At 63.1% G+C, this 13,409-nt stretch overlaps 1 protein-coding gene across 1 annotated transcript; it reads left to right on the forward strand.

Moving 5' to 3' along the window:
- The first annotated feature begins 5,440 nt into the window (after positions 1–5,440).
- VWA1 (von Willebrand factor A domain containing 1) lies at positions 5,441–10,898 on the forward strand. Its single transcript, XM_081146062.1, has 4 exons — positions 5,441–5,575; positions 6,703–7,260; positions 8,934–9,218; positions 9,622–10,898. The coding sequence occupies exons 1-4, from the start codon at positions 5,503–5,505 to the stop codon at positions 9,954–9,956; spliced, it is 1,251 nt and encodes a 416-aa protein (XP_081002188.1). The 5' UTR covers positions 5,441–5,502; the 3' UTR covers positions 9,957–10,898.
- The last annotated feature ends 2,511 nt before the right edge of the window (positions 10,899–13,409 follow it).

The following is a 13,409-nucleotide window of genomic DNA, read 5'->3' on the forward strand; positions in this document are numbered from 1 at the left end:
GTGCATTGTGTGTGTGTGTACATGTTCTGGCTTGTGCCTGTGGGTATCTATTTTATCTGCCTTCCCTCACACCTTGGTGGGGGGAGGAAGGCATTGTCCCAACCCCACAGGTATGAAGACTGTGCAAGGTTCCCTGACCTGCCCAAGGTCATTTATTCACGCACGAAGTATTTCCTGGGAGCTGAGGCATCTGCAGGCACACCCTTAGACAGCAAGGAGCGGCTAGGAGGAGTCCGGGGATTGGGCCAGTTCTCTCCAGCTTGCACCCAGTTGTGGGCCCTGCCCTCACCCAGGCATGTCGGCCAGGCAGGGGGTGCTGGGCAGGAAGTGAGCAGGGGTAGGTGGGCTGGGTAGAGTGGGGAGGAACAGACTTTCCTCTACCCGCAGGGCTCCTCTAGCTGGTCTAATAATGAAATAGGCCTGAGACAGAGTAGCGATAGAAAATAGCCAAATTTTAGACATAGGTATGTATGGAACCTGCACACCTGAGAGACAGACCACCACGTGCACGAGAGGAGAGGATCAGAGACAGAAGGGAACCAGGGTCTGTAAGACATCCCGAGCCAGGGGCCAGGGGAGGCCCCGCTCAGTCGACAGAAACGGGTCCTGCCCTGAGACAGGTCAGAAGAGGTCGTCGCTGATAATCTCTCACCAGGGGCAAGGCCTCTGATTCAAGTTTTTCCAGGTAGTCAGGGAGGGGCAGAAGCTTCTCCTGAGCCTGAGGCTAAAGTTACCTTCCATCTGCGTCCCACTGAGGGACAGCTTTTTTGTTTGTTTTTTCTTAACACTCACCCGAGGATATTTTTTTGTTGTTGATTTTTTTGGTTGTTGTTAGAGAGAGAGTGGAAGGGTGGGGGTGGGGAGAGAGAAAAAATGTTGTCATGAGAGAGACATGTAATTGGTTGCCTCCAATTGGGGATCTAACCTGCAACCCAGGTACATGCCCTTTACCCGGAATCTGAACCCACCACCCTTCAGTTCATGGGCCAATGCTCTAACCACTGAGTCACACCGGGCAGGGCTGAAGCACATCGAGGGATGAATTGACCTGGACCCCACAATAGGAACAGGCAGAGCCTGGTTCTGATGTCTAAGGCCGTTGCCCCCCTGAGCCACACTCCCACTTCTGGGGAGTCCCTTCTCAAGGTGTTGACGCAAGTCAGTCCCTCCCTGCTCTCTCCTTCCCCATACAATCCTGTCTGGACCCTGCCTGGGGCGGGGTGCAGTGGTCACCTCTCTGTAACAGAAGACTCCAGAGGGAACCAAAGCTAGGGGTCCCACCTCTGGAGGACACCACTGTTAGTTCCCGCGCAGGCTGAAACCCTCCCACCCCTGCCCATTAGGCTCTACCTCTGACAGCGGCTACCCAGGAGTCTCCTTGGAGGCCTTGAATCAGCACCACCCTCCCCATGGGCCCTGGCCTGCCCCATGAAGGCCCTACAGCCCACCCCCTCCATTTCTGCCCCTCAGCCCTCCTTACTGCTCTCACACACACCTGCCTGCCCTAAAACCAGGATCTTAGCATGTCCTGTAGTTGATGCCCCCTGGTCTGACACGGCCTGCCCTCCACCCTCTGTAGACAGGAATCTGCAGGCAAGCTACTGCTTGTCCCCTTTCTAACCCTGCGGTGCTGGGAGGACAGGGCTGTGCCCAGTACCTGCATGTCCCTGTTGCGGGCGGTGGGAACAGCACCAGGTGTTAGAAGGGTGGGTGGGGTCAGACCGGACCTGGGTTCGGCAACCTCAGCACTTGAGTACTGGCTAGGAAAGAATCAGAGCCAAGACTCAACTGTAAGAGAACATTTATTAGGAAAATCAAAGGTACAAGTAATTCCTAGAAGAAGTGGGCTTAGGAAACAAGTTATAGAGGTAGAGGAAGGGCCCTTGGAGCCTAGAAGTGAGGAAGGTAAAGGTGACCCCTGGTGGGGGAGGGGGAAAGGCATGGGACAGCTCCTGGGAGGGAGAGTGTTCTAAGGCCTCCGTCCTAAGGCTTTTAAGGATGGAAATTTTACCAGAGGTCCCAGGGTAAGATCTCAATAGAATATTCAGCAGCTTTCCAAGTGTGTCCTTTCAGGGTCAGGTCTCCACTGATTAATTGGTGGGCACCAGGGAAGGGCATCATTACCAATGCAGCTGGTCCTGAGGGCAGCCATGGGGTCGCTGGTCTGGTTTTGCTGCTTTTCTGGGCCTGGAGCTGAAATACAACTGAGGCCTCTAGGGAGGAAAGGGGATCCAAACCGCGTATGACGCATGACCAGCGATATGCTAGGGGAGGAAAGGTCACCCTGGGCTGGAGTTCCCACCCAACAGTTGTCCTTTGTTAGGCCCCCAGGGCTTTCTGCCCTGGTGACCTTCTGTACCTGGCCCATTATCCTTGCTCTGCTCATGTCTGTCTAACTGCCTACCACACCCACACTGCACAACCGGCCTGTGGCAGGGCTCAGCACAGAGGATGGACGGACGCAGATGGGGTGGTACCCACCCCACGCTCAGCCTGCCCACCCCACCAGGCGTCGTCCCTGCCACCCTGGTGGGGCACTGGGTAGGGGTCCGTGATAGGACCATAGGCTGCAGGCCTGGGTTCCTGGGAGTGAGAGGCTGGGACATGCAGACCCCCAGACAGGTCCTCAGGCCCTGGCACATCCCTGACCACAAACAGGCAGGTTGAGTCTAGAAGAATGTGTGGGTGAGGCAGCTGGGTGGGCTTGGAAGGGGCCTCTGGGACCTGCTGCTCTCAGTTGCCCTTCCCTGTGTCCTACTTACTGTTGTAGGGAAAGGTCGGGGGGGGGGCCTTGGCTTGCCCCACAGCCCAGTCCCAGGCCCAGGGCAGCCGCCCCCCTTTTCTGTTTCTGTCTGGGGAGATACAACAACGTGAAAAAACAGTGGAAGGGGGGCAGGGGGCAGGTCCTTCTGCCCCTCAGGCCCAGTAAAGAGTCCTAGGCTGGGTGAGGGGTGAGGTCAGAAGCCCAGGGAGCTGCCCTTTTCCTTGGGGTCAACATGACCGCAGTGAGCTGGGGACAAAAGGCCCTTCTTCTCTGCAAAGGCCTGGACTGTGCGGAGGAGGGAGTAAGCTTGGACCGGGTGGGGGCAGGGTGGTGCCTACAGAGTAGTGTCCCTGGGTTTCCTGGAACCCTCTCCACCTGCCTGTGGACAGACAGGCGGGCAGGCTAGCTCCGGGAAGTGATGCACAGGGTCTCCCAGCTGGACCAAGGTCACAACGCCAGGACTGAGCAGGGCTGGGCCCAGGGGAGGGAGAGGCCTGGGGGCCAGGGCCTGCTGTGTCCTGGCGCCTCTGTTCCTCTCTGCCCCTCCTTGCCCCCAGCCTGCCTTCCCTCAGAGAGGAGCTTTCCGGACCATTATATTTGTGTTTCCTCTGGCGTCTGCCTCAAGCTTAAGCCCTGGCCCTGACCACTATACCCCTGGCTGACCCCTAGCTCCCCGGGGACTTTCTGTCTGGCCAGGTCTCCCCAGGGTGGGGATGGGGGCTGCAGGACAGAGAAATGAGACTTGGGGCCAGGGAGGAGAGCTGAGGAGGAGGCAGGGGGAGTCCCCTGGGGGTCAGGTGGGGGCTCAACGTGAGCAGCAGAAGTGACTCCTGGCAGAGCTGAGGAGGAGCTCTAGGAGCTCTCGGCCAGGGCTGGGTAGAGGCCCTGGCTGAGGACTCCTGAGGCTGGGACTCCCATCCCTTCTCCCTCTGATGCAGAGGCTAGAGGCAGGAGGGCGGCTGCTTCCTCGAGGGCTTGAGTCACAGCCAAGAAGACCCGCTCAGTTTTTCCAGAAGGGACGGAAACTTCCCCGTCAGCCCTGCAGCTCAGGCCTTGCTGCGACTGTGGGCAGGAGTGGGGGACAAGCGGGAAGCCACTGCCTTGCCACAGTGGGTACCCACGATGGCCCAGTTCCATGTTCCAGGCAGGTGGGTGCCCAGGGAGATGGCAGATGAAGCAAGAAGTATTTGGATGTGTTTGCATGGGTGTGCCACCCCCAGGGCCCCCTGGGCCTCCTCCAGCTGTTGCTGTTGCCTGACCCTGGCCTCTGCTCCCAGTCCCGGCTCCACAGCAGCCCTGAAGCCTCGCGTGCTAGAGAGCTTGGGAGCCAAGCAGGGCTCCTCTGGGCAGCACACCCTGGACTTTGGGGGCCCAAGCCCATTGCTTCCCCATGGGGCCCAGGCGGAAGCACCAGGCAGTTTCTGGTCCCTGCCGAGGCCTGAGGTCTGTGGAGCTGAGCCAGCGCGGCCACTGCCAAGATTCCCGGGGAAGGGGTGGGGGCGGCGGGGACACAGTTCTCATTCTGTTCCTGCCCCAGCTTCTCAGGCTTGGCTGAACCGCTTCCTTTTTTAGGCAAAGTGGAGCTCGGCCTGTCTGCAGCCTTCTCACCTGCCAGAAAGGGAGGAAGGAAAACCATTGAGTCCCATCTGTCTTCCGCAAAGAGCATCCCCTGGGACGGTGGGAAGGGAGGGGACATCCTGGCAAAGTTGCCTTTGGGGGTCCTGTGCCCCCAGCTCTGCAGAGAGGGGTGGCTGGGAGAGAGTTACCTCACAGGAAGGCACCTTAGGAGTGAGCGGTCCTGGCTCTCCTCAACCTCAGCTCCAGCCCAGGGGGCACTGTCCTACCCCACCTAAGGGCAGGAAGTCTGCCTGAGGGGCTAGGTGTCCCTCAGGATGTCCCCTGCAGCCAGCCACTTCTGGTCTGGCCTAGCAAGTCTGGTAAGGTTCACTAGTGGGACCCTCCGGAGGGGAAGGGGGCTCCAGTGGGTTGCTGGGTGTCTGTCCTCAGTCATGCGGTTTGACCTCAGCCCAGACCCTAGGCCCCTCACGGGGCAGGGTGTAAGGGGACAGCGATAGGCCTAGCATGGTGACACTGGACAGGGCCTGAGCTGGCCATCCCCAGCTCCCATGCCTCCCTCTCCAAGAAGCCAGGTGCGGTGGGGTTTTGTGTCCCCCAAGGAGCCCCTCTTCAAGTGTCCAGGCTTCTGTGCTATGTCCAACGCCCTGTGTCTTTCTAAGTTCAGCCCTTCCAATCCCCGCTGGTCAGTCCTTGGGGACACTTGTCCCAGCCCCAAGACACCTCCCCCTCACCCAGCCCTGTGACCCAGCGGGGACCAGGGCCTGAGCCTTGTTAGAGGTACGTCGTTCCTGGTGTCACCCCCCCCCCTCACACCCCCCGGGTCCTCTCGGGCACTGCGAAGACCTGGGCAGTGGGCCGGGGATGACCCAACGTGGGGGTGCCCCGTCTGCGCCCGCTGGGAGCGGGCAGGGCGGACCCCGCGGTCCCAGGGCCGTAAGGGGAGACCCCGGGTCCGCGCGCAGACACGCCCGCGAGTGCGCGCCCCCGGCCCGCGCGCGCGCGCCGCCCGGAGTCGGTGCGTCCCGCACGCGGCGGAGCGCGCGCCTGGGGCGGGGCCTCCGGGGGCGGGGCCGCGTCCAGCCAGTGCGGCGACGCGAGGTGCGGCCCGGGCGCGCCAGCGAGGGGCCGGCGGAGTCCGAGGCGCCGCGCTCCGTCCCGCGATGCTGCCCTGGACGGCGCTCGGCCTGGCCCTGAGCCTGGCGCTGGCGCTGGCGCGGAGCGGCGCCGAGCGCGGTGAGTGCGCGGCCGGCGGGACCGGCTCCCGCGCCCCTGCATCCCCGCTGCCCTCGGGGGCCGTCGCTCTCCTCCCGCGGCCGCGGGGCGGGGCGGGGGCGGCCGGCTGGGCACCCACCCACCTGCGGCGGGCGGACCCGGGGCGCGGAGGCCGCCATCTGCCCCGTCGGCATCTCCACCGAATCCTGGGGCCTGGACAGGAGGGGGAGGTGCCTGCCCAGGAGGCTGTCCCTGCCTCAGTTTCCCCCCTTGGAATGACCCTTAGTAGAGGGACGAGAGGCAGGTTGGAGTCGCCCCACCGAATTAGGCAAAACTGAGGCCCCAAGGCCCAGACCAGAACCGGGACCCGGGGTCCCCGTCGGCCCGTGGCCCAGGGGTGGAGGGGCCCATCTGAGCCCCCCCTCCGGGTTGCTGGGAGGCAGGGGGAACCCTCAGGCTGCTGCGTCAGGTAACTTGCTTCCTGGGTCCAGATGGAGCAGAGGATGGGGGCCCGGGGAGGGGTGACATCATCTGTAAGTGGGGTTAGAACTCCCGCCTGGCCATCTGGGCTGTGGGAGGGGCTGTGATTAGTGCTCTGCCTTCGCCATCCCTCCACCTCCCCCCCCCCAGTCTTCCCAACTGCTTTGGGACCCCTCTCCCCCCATATCCCACCTGTTGCCTTACCTGGAGGCTGAGCTGTATGGCTGATCTCCAGCCTGGGGGGCTCCTTCTTTGAAGGGAGCAGCCCCTAACCGCCCATGCCTGCCCACTTGCCACCCTGAGCACTGGGCCAGGACCCTTGGCTCCAGCCTGCTTGCAGTCTGCTGCGGAAAGGGAGGGTGTCTGGGCTTGGAGGGGTGGGCTTTCCTTTACAGATGAGATAGGAGCCCAGACAGTGCCCCAGGTACATGGCCAGGGTACAGAGCTGGGACCCACTGAGAGTGTGGACTTCTTGTTAGCTCAGGATCCCTCTGCCCCCTGGCTGCCACCCCCAGGACCTTTGGGGTGGGACTGAGCAAGCTTTCAGGGCCTACTTGGGTGAAGGCAAGCGCCAGTTTAGGGAAAGCTCAGGCCCTGGGGGTTCTGCCATGGGTGTGGGGCTGTCTGGGAGCCACCACCTGGGGCTGAACCCTCCCCCTCTCCCCCAGGGCCCCAGGCATCAGCCCCCCAGGGGGACCTGCTCTTTCTGTTGGACAGCTCTGCCAGCGTGTCTCATTATGAATTTTCCCGAGTTCGGGAGTTTTTGGGGCAGCTGGCAGCCCCACTGCCCGTGGGCCCCGAGGCCCTGCGTGCCAGCCTGGTGCATGTCAGCAGCCGGCCGCACACAGAGTTCCCCTTCGGCCAGCACAGCTCAGGTGCGGCTGTCCAGGATGCCATACGTGCTGCAGCCCAGCTCATGGGCAACACCAACACTGGCCTGGCGCTGGAATATGTCAAGGAGCAGCTGTTTGCCGAAGCTGCAGGGGCCCGGCCGGGGGTGCCCAAGGTGCTGGTGTGGGTGACAGATGGCGGCTCCAGCGACCCCGTGGGGCCCCCCATGCAGGAGCTGAAGGACCTGGGTGTCACCGTCTTCATCGTCAGTACGGGCCGGGGCAACTTCCTGGAGCTGTCGGCCGCCGCCTCGGCCCCTGCTGAGAAGCACCTGCACTTCGTGGATGTGGACGACCTGCGCATCATCGCCCAGGAGCTGAGGGACTCCATTCTCGGTAGGTGGGAGGAGGCAGAGCCTGGGGCCCCCAGGAGCTGAGGGACTTTATTCTTGGTAGGTGGGAGGAGCAGAGCCTGGGGGCGACCCCAGCTGGAACCGAGGAAGAGACCTGGGGTGAAATTTTAGGAGGAATTTGTGTGCCTGGAGCAGGGGCCAGGGCTGCAGGACAGTGGTGCCCCCCAGGGGTTCATCAGGGAGGCGCCCCACTGCCTGGGCTGTGGAAACGGGAGGCAGGCTTGTGTAAACAGCTCCAGGTGGGGCTCTCTCTGACCGGCCCAGCCCATTGCTGGAGGCTGCACAGAGTTGGGGACTTGGTGTGGGCCCAGGAACCGAGGGCTGCACTGGTGGGGTGTGGCTGAATGGTGAGGACTCTGCAGATGGGCAGCAGGTACTCCTGTATCTGTGCCAGCGCCAACCAGGTCTGGAGCTGGGAGCCAGGTCAGGAAGGGCTGGAACTGCCTCCGTAGGGCTCTACTTCACCCTAGTGTCCCCCCGGGGTGAGGACAGCTAGAGGGCTTTAAGCAGGTTTGCTAGCAGCTCCCCTCAGACTTTCTTCTGGACCCTTGATCCAGCCAAACCACACAGGGGGCGGGGCTGGAAATGAAGGGCCTGGTTACTGGCTCGGCCTGTTGTAGCCACTGAAAAATGCCCCTAACCCCAGGGTTCTTCCCAAGTCTCCGCCTGTGGGTTAATCATCCACCCGAAACCAGATGGGGCTGGACTATGGGTTGTAGAGGGGTACAGGGTGCTTCTGAAGATTTCCTCCAGGGACACGTGGCCCCTGGTTGCCCCAGGCTGCACCAAATCAACCTTTGTGGCTGTGGCTGTGGCTGAGCCTGGAGGGGGTCATCAAGAGAAAAAGCAAGTCACTGGGCAGGGAAGAGAGGCTGCAGGGCAGTCAGGCAGTGTGGGGGGCTCCTGGGATTGGGAGCGGGTCTGCCTGTGGGGGTGGGCAGGCGAGTGAGGGCCAGGCCGGCAGTTGGGGCCCCCAGCGTTAGAGGAGGAAGCACAGGATCCTGACAGGCTTAACCCTGCCCAGACATGTATCAGCCACATCCGCCAGGTGGCTCAGGAGTGATGCACGTTTGGGGGATCCCACTTTGGGGGTCACATTCTCCTGGAGACCTGAGGCAGACAGCATGCCCAGCTGCTCTTGGAGTTGTCATCTCTCCACCACTCCACAGGGCAGGGCGTCCCTGGTAGCCTCCCATCTCCTGGCTGCATCGTGGGCCCCCCTTGCCTTTGCCTTGACTATCCAGAGCTAAGCTGACCCCCAGACCCTGTGCCACTCTGGCTGGGTGGGGGGGTTAGTCCTCTGTTTCTCAGACACCACCTGGCGCCCTGTCACCTTTCAGGGGCCCTGGTCCGGGCCACTGGGCTGGGTGGGAGGTGGCCTAGACAGCTTTCCAGCCGGCTGGGGCTGAGGCGGGCACGGACGCTCCTGATGGGGCCAGAGTGGGGGGCTGCATTCCTGTCCTTCCCCCAGCCGGGTCACGGGTTTGCATATTACTAGCAACTGCTGGGCAGGCCCCCCAGCACTCCTGTTCCCTGCGTCTCCCCGGGGAGGGGGTCCCCCACTATCTACCAGCCTCCCTTGAGTGAGCAGCTAGGGCCCCGGGCCTGGGCACGAGGAGGTGACCTTGGTTCCCTGACCCCCTTCGCCATCCGCAGACGCTGTGCAGCCGCAGCAGCAGCAGCTCCGAGCCTCGGAGGTCACGTCCAGCGGCTTCCGCCTGGCCTGGCCGCCCCTGCTGACCGCCGACTCGGGTTATTACGTGTTGGAACTGGCACCGAGCGCGGAGCCGGGAACCATGCGTCGCCGGCAGCTGCCGGGGAACGCCACGGGCTGGGCCTGGGCCGACCTGAACCCCGACACGGACTACGACGTGGCGCTGGTGCCCGAGTCCAACGAGCACCCCTTGAAGCCGCAGCACCTCCGGGTGCGCACGCTGCCGGGTGAGGCCGGGGTCTTGGGGACAGTGGCGCGGAGGGGATGCGGGGGGAGGGGATGCGGGGGGCGCGAAGGGGAGGCGGGGGAGGGGATGCGGGGGGAGGGGATGCGTGGGGGAGGGGTGCGTGGGGGGATGTGGGGGGCGCGGAGGGGAGGCGGGGAAGGGGATGCGGGGGGAAGGGATGCGGGGGGAGGGGATGCGTGGGGGGAGGGGATGCGTGGGGGAGGGGTGCGTGGGGGGATGTGGGGGGCGCGGAGGGGAGGCGGGGAAGGGGGTGCGGGGGGAGGGGATGCGGGGGGAGGGGATGCGTGGGGGGAGGGGATGCGGGGAAGGGGATGTGGGGGAGGGGATGCGGGGGGAGGGGCAGGGCACCCCCCCACCCCCGCTCACGGCCGCTTCCCCCGCAGAGGAGGCCGGGCCGGAGCGCATCGTCGTCTCGCACGTCAAGGCGCGCAGCCTGCGCGTGAGCTGGGCCCCCGCGCTGGGCCCCGCGGCCGCGCTCGGCTACCACGTGCAGTTCGGGCCGCTGCGGGGCGGCGCGGCGCAGAGCGTGCCCGTGCCCGCGGGCAGCAACAGCACCACGCTGCTGGGCCTGGCGCCCGGCACCGCCTACCTGCTGACCGTGACGGCGGCCTTCCGCTCGGGCCGCGAGCGCGCGCTGTCGGCCAAGGCCTGCACCCTGGGCGCCGAGCGCAGCCGCGCCCCGAGCGCGCCGCCGGGGGCCGCGGGCCGCGGGCCGTGACCCGAGCGCCTCTTCTCCCGACCCCCGTGGGGGGAGCGCCCGCCGCCCGCCGCAGGGCCTGGCCCTGGGTGCCGGGGGTGCGGGCCGGGCCTTTGCCGCGTGGCGACCCCGCGTGACCCCCGAGTCGCCTCCCCGCGGCCGGATCTGCCGCAGCAGCGCTGACCATCGCGACGCCTCCCCTGCCCGGCCCGGAGCTGCGCGCTCGGTGGTGTCCTTTGCGCAGGACGTCGCGGGGAGATGGACGGGGGTTCTGGGCGTGGACTGAGACCATCGGACCCGGGACAGGCGCAGGCCCGGAGGGCGGCGGGGCAGCCTGGCCGCCCGGGGGGAGGGCCAGCCCCTTGGGGCGAGAGCCGGCGTCCGGAGCCTGGCCCCGCTGGCCACTCGGGTCCCGGATGCTGGCGGAAGGCGGACGGGGAAGGGGAGAGCTGGCTCGGCGCGCTTCAGAGGCTTCCTGGAGGAGACAGGGCGGGATCTGCAGAAGGGCGGGAGTGTGGGGAGTGGATGCTGTGGTCAGCGGCTGGGGGTCGAAAGGTGGTCTTAGCCGGACGCTCAGCTGGTGGTTCCCGGACAGTGCCTGCCAGGGACAGGGGCCCTGCCTTCCTGCCCCGGACCTTGCTGGGCCCAGCTACAGGCACCTTTGGGGAGAACCAGAGCCTGGCATTCAGGACCCTGGGGACAGCACTGGCAGGGAGCCGCCTGCTTCTGAGTGGGGTCTTCCACGCTGGGGTGGGGACCAACAAGGTTCCCCTGGGTGGGTTCACCCCAGCGATTCTCTGCATCTTCTGACACCCTCCCTCTGTCACTACTCACTATCTGGGGCCACCAGAGCAGTCCCAAGGGCAGGCAGTTCTGCTGTCCCTCAGCCCCACCAGGCACGTCCTCTGCCTCCCCGTACTAACGTCCCACACTTTAAAATACAGTAAATCGGATATAAACAGAGTCCTGCAGTGTTCTTAGAATGCTTTACTCCTTGTCAAACACCGAGCCCAGTAAGAGGTCTCAGGTGGAGGACCTGTTTGCCGCTGGTGCTGCAGAAGACTGGGGGGGGGGCCTTTTGTGACCCCTCTGTGCACCTCCTGTTCACAGGGCCCTGCCCATTCCCGTGGGCCCGGATTCCGCGGTTTGGACTTGGCACTTGCTGGAATGCTAGGGGTTGGCTCTTCCGGGCTGCCCCCACCCACCTCAGCCTTCTGCCCTCTTTTGGCAAGACCACACCCTCCACTACAGAGTGACTTTCTGACTTTCCGCCCCAGCTGCAGGATTGAGCGGTGGTCTCCTGGCTCTGACTGTGTTCTCAGGCTGGCCGTGTGTGCGTGTGTGTGTCAGAGAGAGAGAGAGAGCCTTCACTCTCCGAGCATCACATGGCCCCTGCCCAGGTGCGGAGACCTGCACCACCCACTAGTTCAGTGTGCTAGGCGTTGGTGGGGGCCCGCTGTGTGGCAGCCCGGGGTTTGTCTATGTGACGATGGCATGAGAGACAAAGCCCACCCTCTCCAGCCCTGTGAGCAGATTGGGAAGGGGGACTGAGGTGCCTTCCGGTCCAGGACCCTGGGGGCAGATGGCCGTGCCTGGCGAGGCCAGACTTGGTGGGGGGCCCTCTGTTGGGTCTGTGGGTGTTGAGTTTTTCTCCTCCATGTTGCCCAGCCCCCTGGAATCAGGCCCAGAAGCCTGAGGGGGACCGTGGCCTGTGTGTGCACTGTGGGTTTCTGCTTACACCCTGACTGGGGGTCAGCAAGCAGCTGAGGATCAGACTCCTATGACTTCAGCAGCTGCCTTGTTCTGAGGCTGATGGGTGTGAACAGCAGGGTCCCAGGGCCCCAGGCATCGATGGGGACCCTCCTCAGGTCTGGGCCTGGACCTTAGGCCTGATCTACCTGAAGGTCAGAATTTCCCCCATGCAAGTTTGTGTCCCCCACACTGATCCTCCCAGGTGCTCATAGGTCCAAGACCATTGGCCACCCAGAGAGGTCCTCCTTCCACACTGAGCCCGTCCACTGACTGGTCCTTTCCAAATGGCTCAGTTACCCCCTCAAGACAAGCTGAATGGTGAGCTCTTTCCCTGCAAACATGCCTGCAACCCCAAGAGAGAGCAGAGCGGTGGAAGATACACTCACACCCCCTGGAAGAGGGCCTGGTTCCCCTCATCTCTGCTGGATGGGGAGGCCCAGGAAGAGGGGCCCCCATTCCCGTCTCCCTGCCAGAGAATGCCTCTCCTGGGGGCCCTTATCTCGGAAGCCCCACCCTTTGCATTGTCCCAGGCAGTTCTTAAAGGTCTTTGATTCTGGGCCACAGCTGGGAACAGTCTGGAGGAAACTGTCGTCCTGGTTTCTCCCCCTCCCCTGACACGCAGGCCCGGACCCCTCAGTCTCTGCTGGGTCCACGCCTGCCAGGACTGACACCTTCCACGCACATAAGGCAACTATGGGCTTCCCCACACATCCATGAAAACCAGAAAGGGCTGTGCTGGGTTGCTTCTGGTTGAGGAGGTTGCTATCCACACAGCAGGCAGGCATCTGCCTGGCAGGCGTGGGCGGGGCTGTGAGGGTCCTGGCCTCTGGGAGGGGACCCAAAGGGGAGGCTCCTCCAGCACATGGGGCCCCCACACGAGAGCTGTTTTCACAGCTGTGCCGGTTATGCTGACATCCCTAATTTGATGAGAGATCTGGGTGTTTACCAAGGCTGCATGTTCATTCATCCTCCATGGGGTCTTATCTGCTGCCTGGGGCTCACCATGTGACCGGGGAATGGCTCTGCAGCTTGGGAGCTCTTGGACAAAAGCTGTCTGCGAGGATACCAAAAAGTGGCCGGGGTCTGGAGCCCCCAGTCTCGGTCAGTGAAGTGTCCACCAGTGGGTGGTGCAGCCAGCTCAGGACTCCTTCAAGCAGGAGCCATTTCCATGGCAACAGCCCCAAGCTAGGGACATGCCAGTTGGCAGACCTCAGCCTCCTGCTGTGGAGAGGGGACAGTTTAGGAAAAACAAAACTCAAGTGCACAATTGTGTGCCCACTGCTTTTTTTCTGGGATGAAAAATTTCTCCCTTCCAGCTGGTGTGGCTCAGGTGGTTGAGCATCGGCCCATGCACCAAGAGGTCTCTGGTCTGGATACCCAGTCAGGGCACATGCCCAGGTTTCAGGCTGGATCCCCAGTAGGGGGCGTGCAGGAGGCAGCTGATCCATGTTGATGTTTCTCTCTCATCAATGTTTCTATCTCCTCTCTCTCCAAAGTCAATAAAAACATTTTAAAAATATACACTAAACTAAAATCTATGGGTCAAAGAAATCACAAAGAAAATTAGAATATATTTGGAACTGAATGGCAGTGTAAACACAACCCATTAAAATTTGTGGGATAGCCTGTCCAGCATGGTTCAGTGGTTGAGCTTTGACCTATGATTCAGAAGATCATGGTTCGATTCCCGGTCAGGCCACATGCCCAGGCCCGATCCCCAGC

The sequence above is a fragment of the Miniopterus schreibersii genome, assembly GCF_964146895.1.
Source record: "Miniopterus schreibersii genome assembly, chromosome: 8".
NCBI lineage: Eukaryota > Metazoa > Chordata > Mammalia > Chiroptera > Miniopteridae > Miniopterus > Miniopterus schreibersii.